At 39.7% G+C, this 7227-nt stretch overlaps 2 protein-coding genes across 2 annotated transcripts; one reads left to right on the forward strand and one right to left on the reverse strand.

The window, feature by feature from the left end:
- Positions 1-264: 264 nt before the first annotated feature.
- akr7a3 (aldo-keto reductase family 7, member A3 (aflatoxin aldehyde reductase)) lies at positions 265-4679 on the forward strand. The gene is made up of 7 exons (XM_035661650.1): positions 265-668; positions 1932-2119; positions 2291-2395; positions 2700-2796; positions 3353-3452; positions 3556-3685; positions 3861-4679. The coding sequence occupies exons 1-7, from the start codon at positions 374-376 to the stop codon at positions 4020-4022; spliced, it is 1077 nt and encodes a 358-aa protein (XP_035517543.1). The 5' UTR covers positions 265-373; the 3' UTR covers positions 4023-4679.
- mrto4 (MRT4 homolog, ribosome maturation factor) lies at positions 4134-6667 on the reverse strand. Its single transcript, XM_035661651.1, has 8 exons — positions 6571-6667; positions 6289-6347; positions 6100-6203; positions 5616-5697; positions 5461-5528; positions 5220-5371; positions 4961-5037; positions 4134-4856 (listed from the first exon to the last, which is right to left on the reverse strand). The coding sequence occupies exons 1-8, from the start codon at positions 6596-6598 to the stop codon at positions 4713-4715; spliced, it is 714 nt and encodes a 237-aa protein (XP_035517544.1). The 5' UTR covers positions 6599-6667; the 3' UTR covers positions 4134-4712.
- Between the last annotated feature and the right edge of the window lie 560 nt (positions 6668-7227).

The raw sequence follows: 7227 nt of genomic DNA on the forward strand, positions 1-7227 counted from the left end.
GCATAATCTGGACTACACACTGGTGCAGGAGAAACCCAATAAACGTCTTGTGTAAAAATGGATGGAGATTTGCTGACACCTTGTGGTTAAACCCAAGAACTACACACTAGATATTGTATGACAAGTCTCCAGATGATGCAACGGAGAGACTTTAACAAATATTAACATGCATGTCTAAAACAACAGGAAGTGGTCACAGAAAAAAATGAACTTTGCACTGCCTCAACCACGAGCCAAGCAGAGAAGGCACATAGCTGTAAATATCAAACTAATTTAGCCCATGCTTCGTTTTTAAACCGGTTAAGTAACTTTACGACGCTCCCTAATTACTACACAACCTTTGACCTTCGCATGCTCGCTGCTGTACTTTAGCATGCAGTGGGTAATAAAACGAGCACTGTGCACACTTGGACAGACTCGCATTATTAAAGACGTGCTCACTCATTCACAAAGGTCCGTGGCTCGTCGAAACATGTCGTCGTCTCCAGCTAAACGACCAGTGTCCTTACTGGGAACTATGGCGTTCGGCGGTCGGGCTGACGCCGAGCAGAGCCTGGACATGGTGAAGACTTTCCTGGACAGGGGACACAACCTGGTGGACACAGCCTTCATGTACGCGGATGGGAAGTCAGAGACGATCATAGGGGGCATGAATCTCCCCAAAACAGGTACAATATCAGAAGGAACCATACTGTGAACACACGTACTGGAGGTGGTTCTTCTCAGTGTGCTGAACAGAGAGTCACAGCTGTCACTCATTAGACAGCGTACCTGCTGGTTGGCAACGGTAACCAGCACTGGGCAGGATAAAAGATATAAAAGACCATGTATATTCAAGTTGAGTGGGTTAGTTAAAGTTAAAAATGAAATCAAAAATACAATTGCTAATTATATGTTAGATAATGTAGTTATTAACCGAATCCAAGTATCATAATATCAAAGTAACTTGATTACTTTCTGTTACCTTTTGGGTTACCTCAATACCAAATGTGTAGCTAATTAAAAACAAGAGAAAATAATTGTCAATGATTAGTATTATTGTAAGTGTAGTCTATAAAATAAAAGTAACTTTTCTGAAAATAAAATAAAAGATTTTTAGCTTGGAAATGTGTCCTCTGCTCAGTGTACTATTAAAGAAAAACTGATGTATTTTAAAATTGTAATCCTGCTAAATAATTCCATGGTTTTCTTAATGTGGTTTTAAAAACACCTTTTTTCTGTCACTGTAATGGATTACAGTTACAGTTTTTTTGTATCCTGATTACGTAACTCAGTTAGATGTAATCTATTACTCCCCAAGCCTGACAATATTAAACATTAATATTACTGTTTAATATGTACCCTGAGTAAGCTTGTCCCTTGCAAGATCAATATTAAACAACACACAATGACAAAAGAGCCAAAGAAAAGAGAGAATATTTCTATACAAAGCAAAACCAATACAATGTGAATTCAGTAGTTGAGAAGTACTCAGATGTTTTACTTAAGTAAAAGTTGCAAACAGTGTAGAAATACTCTGTTACAATTAAGTCCAGCATTCAAAAACTTCCTTAAAAGTAATAATAATGAAGCCATAATTTATTTGTTGATTTACATTTTATATTAATAATCTGTAAAGTAACTAGTAACTAATGTTGTCAAATACATGTAATGAAGTAAAATAGACAATATTGGCTTCCAAAATGTAGTAGAGTAAGGAACTTTGATCATCACCATTATCATGATTTGGCAAATCCAGGCTCTTAATATCACTTACCACACCACCAGACAGTCTTTAAGGTGTCAATTCAAGCTCAAGTCAGTCTTTAAATCAGAAAATAGACTTTCATCATGTTTGTTTATTTGGTTGTTTTTCTGAATTGATAGTTCTGTTTTGTGAAACCAGCCCGCAAATTACTGTACACTTCAAATTCCTTGTGTTTGTGTGACAGTAAGCATAGCTACCAAGGCCAACCCCTGGGACGGGAAGACGCTGAAGCCAGAGAGTGTGCGCTCGCAGCTGGAAACCTCCCTTCAGAAGTTGCGGAGAGATTGCGTGGACCTTTTCTACCTCCATGCCCCTGACCACCAAAACCCCATCCAGGATACCCTTAGGGCCTGCAATGAACTCCACAAAGAGGTAAAGAGACCAGATATCTTATTTTCTATGAGTTATAAAAAGTTGCTGAAACCTTTACTGTAACACAACTTGCTACATATAATGATACTTTACCTAACATGTTCAAATACTATCTGTTTACTCTGCAATATTTTATTAAGCTATGATTTAATGTTGAAATATCACCCCCAGGGAAAATTCAAGGAGTTTGGCCTGTCAAACTATGCATCATGGGAAGTGGCTGAAATTGTGTCCATCTGCAGACACAACAACTGGATTGCTCCCACTGTGTATCAGGTATTTCACAACCTTATAGTTTTCAACAAGTTGCATCATTTTAGAGTAAATCAGCTGCTTAGTATGTGTCCATGTTGCATCCCTTGCATTACAAAGCCCATTCCTCTCATGTCAACATGGTCATAGCTGGGCTAGAAATTCCTTATTTAAAAAAATACTGACAATACTGACTTTTATAGTGCAGGAAAACTCAAGGTGGCTTCTTCCAACTCAATTTAATCTTTAATTAGATGCTTTTTGCACTACTTTTTTTCTCTTCTTTGCTTACTTTTCCTGTAACCTAGACTCTTACTACCTTTCACAGGGAATGTACAATGCCACTACACGACAGGTTGAGACAGAGTTGCTGCCATGTCTGAGATACTACGGAATGAGATTCTACGCATACAATCCTCTAGCAGGTGCTGTATATGTTCCCTCTATAATGCACCTTGCAAAAGAAGATACTCACAGCTGATAATTGTGTCACCTACTGTGAAGGAGTGATGTTTATCTTGTTTCCTGAACATGGTTACATCTTATGTGACATTATAATCTCATTTGTGGTTTTGAATGATGGATGGATTGTAACATTAAGTACACACATTCATGTCCTCCTCAGGATGAATTGTAATCCTTCAACTTTTCATCTGGTGCCATCATTAGGTCAAATACTGTGGTCTATGACTATGTACCTCAATTGCACTTTAGTGTTTAGTGCTAATTAGCAAATGTTAGCATGCTAATTAGTGAACATGGGAAACCTCATACCTGCTCTGCATCAACGTGTTAGCTCATAGCACGTACAGCCTCAAAGAGCGGTTACCGTGACTGTAGACCCCCAGTCTGGTTTTGACATGACCTTTTTCTCAAAATGTAGCATGAAAAACCTTCACTTTGTGTGACAGTGCTGAGTATGTAAGTAGTAGAATCCTAGATCATTTTAGCTTGAATTCTCCCATTACTCCTCCTCTGCAGGTGGCCTTCTTACAGGAAAGTACCATTACCAAGACAAAGATGGTTCCCAGCCTGCAGGACGGTTCTTTGGTAACAGCTGGGCTGCAGCCTACCAGGACAGGTGAAAGACCAGCTGTTTGACTAGAAAATAAGCAAATCCCATTTGTTTTATAATCCATAATTTTTTAAAAAAATGATTGCATCTGTGCTCCTTCTTTTGTCAGATACTGGAAGCTGAGTCACTTCAATGCAATAGATCTGGTTCTAAAGACTTTGGAGACTGTGTATGGTTCCAATAAACCCACCTTGACCTCTGCTGCTATGCGCTGGATGTACCACCACTCCCAACTTAAGGTACCTAGTTGTGCATGGATAGCTGCAGTAACATGTCAGTTGTTGGATATATAACCTCAGAGTCAAAGGTTATATTGGTGCTTAACGTTATACCGTGTAACAAGTTTAAATGACCCACATCTTGTTTTGACAGCATCAGTTTTCTCTCTGACCCATAATGTGTCTGCTGTTCCAGGGTGATCTTGGTGATGGGGTCATCATTGGCATGTCAAGTATGGAGCAACTTCAGCAAAACCTGGCTGCCGCAGAGGAGGGGCCTCTGGACGAGAGAGTGGTCGCAGCCTTCAAGGAGGCCTGGGATCTCGTAGCCCACGAGTGTCCAAACTACTTCCGCTGAAGAGCCAAAATCTCTAGAATAGTCCAATCAAACAACATCCAAGTTTATACAGAAAATAGATCAGCTGAAGCCCTTTTCCCTTTGTTACTTGCTTGCACATTCTTCCTGAAATCACACTTGAAAATTGTTTATTTTCCCTTACAAACAGACCAATTACAGACCATTAGTATTAACACGTTGTTAATGTATAAATGTAAAAAAGAAAAGAAAATATTTTTTCAGGGGAAAAAGTCATAAGGACTCTGCCTTAATTATACTGTTACATTAAAAAGAAAACTAATTTGCCCAAATCATCAAAATGTTTTTCTTACACATAAAATGCATCAAATGAGTTGGTTCAACACATTCATTTTGTTTTGGCTGATACATACGCAATACAAAAACGTTTCGTAATCGTGATTATACTGACAAATCTTGTGACAAAACAAGCTGATCACCATGATGGCCTGCAAGAAAGTCCTTTGACTCCAGTTACTGGTGTTTACTGAACAACAATTCAGTCCGAAGCTAAAATTCAAGGTGAAGGACAGAAGTTCGTGTTTTAGGGTGAAAAGGGGAGCGTGATTACACAGACACCAGGGGCAGCACTGGCAGTCAGGATGAATGCTTTCAACATCAATGTCCCTCTATGCTGCTGAAGGTTGGCCAAAAAAAAAAGAAGGTGTGCAAGCTCTTGCCCTTGCAGATGTTTCATTCCACGTCGTCGTCTTCCTCCTCTTCGTTATCCTGCATAGGCTCTTCCTCGCCTGCGCAGTTCTCGAACTCGCCTGTTTCTGAGTTCCACATACATTTGATCTGCACCTTGAATTCTGCCATTTCAATGCCAAAGAGTTTCTACGGACAAAAAAAAAGAGCCAATTTTAAGAGTCAAGTCAAATGCAGCTCAGCACAATATGTCACGTTTAACATGTTCTGTAATGAAACAGTCAAGCACTCACCAGAATACGAGCCTGTTCTGGAGTTAGCACGTCTCCCTCCTTACAGACTTCATGGTCCTTCAGCAGTGTCACCACACCTTTCAGAGCAGACGATACCAGATGTGACTATCATGGTGTCGCACAAACATGTTTAAAGGATAAAGCTCATTCTACTCTCAACTATTGTCTGTATTTTAGATATTCAGTAAGAACCAATGGAGCTGAGTGGAGTACTGCAGCATTGTTGGTTTTGGTCTTTTGCATTATTCTGTAATCTTACCTTTCTTGAGAGCAGTGGGAAGTCCCAATTGCCTCAACTGGGGCTCCATTGAGTGAGGAAACTGCTCCAGGGGTCCCTCATCCAGAGTTATGTCCATCTGTGCCTGGTTGCCTGCCCGCGCAAAATCCATCTCTTTGAAATGACTGAAATACCTGTGGGTAGAGAACACCATTTTAACAACCGATGAACAATATTTGGAGAATCACTGCAACAATGGTGCATTAAGTGAAGCTTTACTTACTCTTGTACCTCATCCTTGGTTTTATTTGTGAATAGCACTCCCACTTCTCCTCGTAGATACTTGGTGACCTGCACATTATCGAAAGATATAAAAATATCAAGGCTCTGCAATGTATTAGGGTATTTTCTGGCTGAACACCACACCTGAGTGCCTACCTTGTGCAAATTATCTTTGTATTCGTCTGTTGCACCTTTACCCAAGGCAACCATCATGACTTTATTTTTGCCAAAGAAGAATCTGTGGAACAGAGAAGAGACCAGTTAAAATTGTTGACTGAGAAATTTGTTAAAAGGACTGCCTCAGTGTTTAGTGTTGAACTTTCATAAAACTGGGGGATTAGCGAGAGGCAGATTTTTAAAACAAGAATGTAGGAGATGCTGAAATATCCTGACTTTTAGTCCCTTAGTGCAACTTGGTAGCATCTTTCATTAGACCTCACTGGTAAATGTCCATGTCTCCAACGCCATGCCCCCCAGTTATTAACATGAGTCATCTTTTAGAAATATGTAGTCTCAAAGATAACCCAGACTTTACTCGGGTAATCTCAGACTTAAACCTTGACTAGTACTCCTAATGAAGAATGAATTACCCTCCATGTGTAAAACCTGTGTAATGCCCCTTTAAAGAAATGGTCTGTACCTGCTGTGTTTCCATGCTGTCCTGATGTCTTTCAGTTTGTTATTCCTCATATTGGCCACAGAGAATATGAACACATGTCTGTAGGTGTCCACACATTTCCGTAACTGAAAGGACAAAAACAGGTGTGAAACATGTAAACAGCTTCAGATAACCTTAAGTGAACATGTAGCCAGAGCAGAAAGCACTCACCTCCTCGATTAACTTCTGTTTCAACTCCAGTCCCTTCTTGGCTGTCTTCGTTAACGAAACTGGTGGAAAATGGAGTGAAATGAGTCAGTAAGTTAGAGTTGAGCTGACAGTCAGTGTTACAGTGTATGTTAACTGCTGAGGACGAAGCTTACGTTGGCTTGTTACCTCATTACGTTACTCTCCCGTTGTCGCTAACAACGGTTACATATGAGCAACCATTGAATACACTTAAACCGCTTTATGGTTTTGTGTTTGATACAGTTTGAAGGTATATTTTCTTACCTTTCTTGTCCCTCTTTGACTTCGGCATGGTTTCCTCACGATGGCAGAGCAGCAGACGCACACGTGAAGTAAAAGGACCCCAAATGTTTCTGTTTGGTGAGGCTGACCGTGTGGCGCCTGACTACAAACGTATTATATGGTTTAAAAAAAATACTTTTTAACTTATGATTATAAATGATTTATAACTCATCGGTGCTGTGGTGTTCATGAATCTACTGCCGCTCCTAAATAAACAGACAAAAAGTACGTCGAGTTAATAGCATATTAAAATATAGGCTATCACCTGTTTTTATTTACTGTCAGTGATTTTAGGGAATTCGTTTTTTATTAAAAGCAATATGTTTCATAGTCTTACCCATTTATCTAGCCGTCACAAATTCATTTAATTCATCGAGGCTTCATGTATGACATGAAAGGGTCAAGATCTGTCTGATTATGGATGGGTTGACCACTAGGAGGCCCCTGAGCCAAAGCAACAACATGCAAGTACAGTGATATCACTACTATGATGACTATTATCACACAAATATCCATGTGTGGGTTTACAGTGGACCCCTAGGAAGTGTGACCCCTCCCTATGTCTGTATGTCCCTTTTATAATTCTAATTCTACCCTGCACCTTTTCAGTTCATAGCATTAAGATAAGATATTCCTTTA

This window comes from Morone saxatilis, unplaced genomic scaffold (genome assembly GCF_004916995.1).
Source record: "Morone saxatilis isolate NCDOM2014 unplaced genomic scaffold, NCSU_SB_2.0 Contig18, whole genome shotgun sequence".
Classification (NCBI taxonomy): Eukaryota; Metazoa; Chordata; class Actinopteri; family Moronidae; genus Morone; species Morone saxatilis.

Excerpts from the sequence above, each read along its gene's own strand:
- akr7a3 (XM_035661650.1), top strand. The coding sequence starts at position 374 with ATGCAGTGGGTAATAAAACGAGCACTGTGCACACTTGGACAGACTCGC. Across the intron at positions 669-1,931 it reads CATGAATCTCCCCAAAACAG|TAAGCATAGCTACCAAGGCC; the intron begins GTACAATATCAG and ends TTTGTGTGACAG. Across the intron at positions 2,120-2,290 it reads GCAATGAACTCCACAAAGAG|GGAAAATTCAAGGAGTTTGG; the intron begins GTAAAGAGACCA and ends TATCACCCCCAG.
- mrto4 (XM_035661651.1), bottom strand. The coding sequence starts at position 6,598 with ATGCCGAAGTCAAAGAGGGACAAGAAAG. Across the intron at positions 6,348-6,570 it reads GTCAAAGAGGGACAAGAAAG|TTTCGTTAACGAAGACAGCC; the intron begins GTAAGAAAATAT and ends ATTTTCCACCAG. Across the intron at positions 4,857-4,960 it reads CAGAACAGGCTCGTATTCTG|AAACTCTTTGGCATTGAAAT; the intron begins GTGAGTGCTTGA and ends TTTTGTCCGTAG.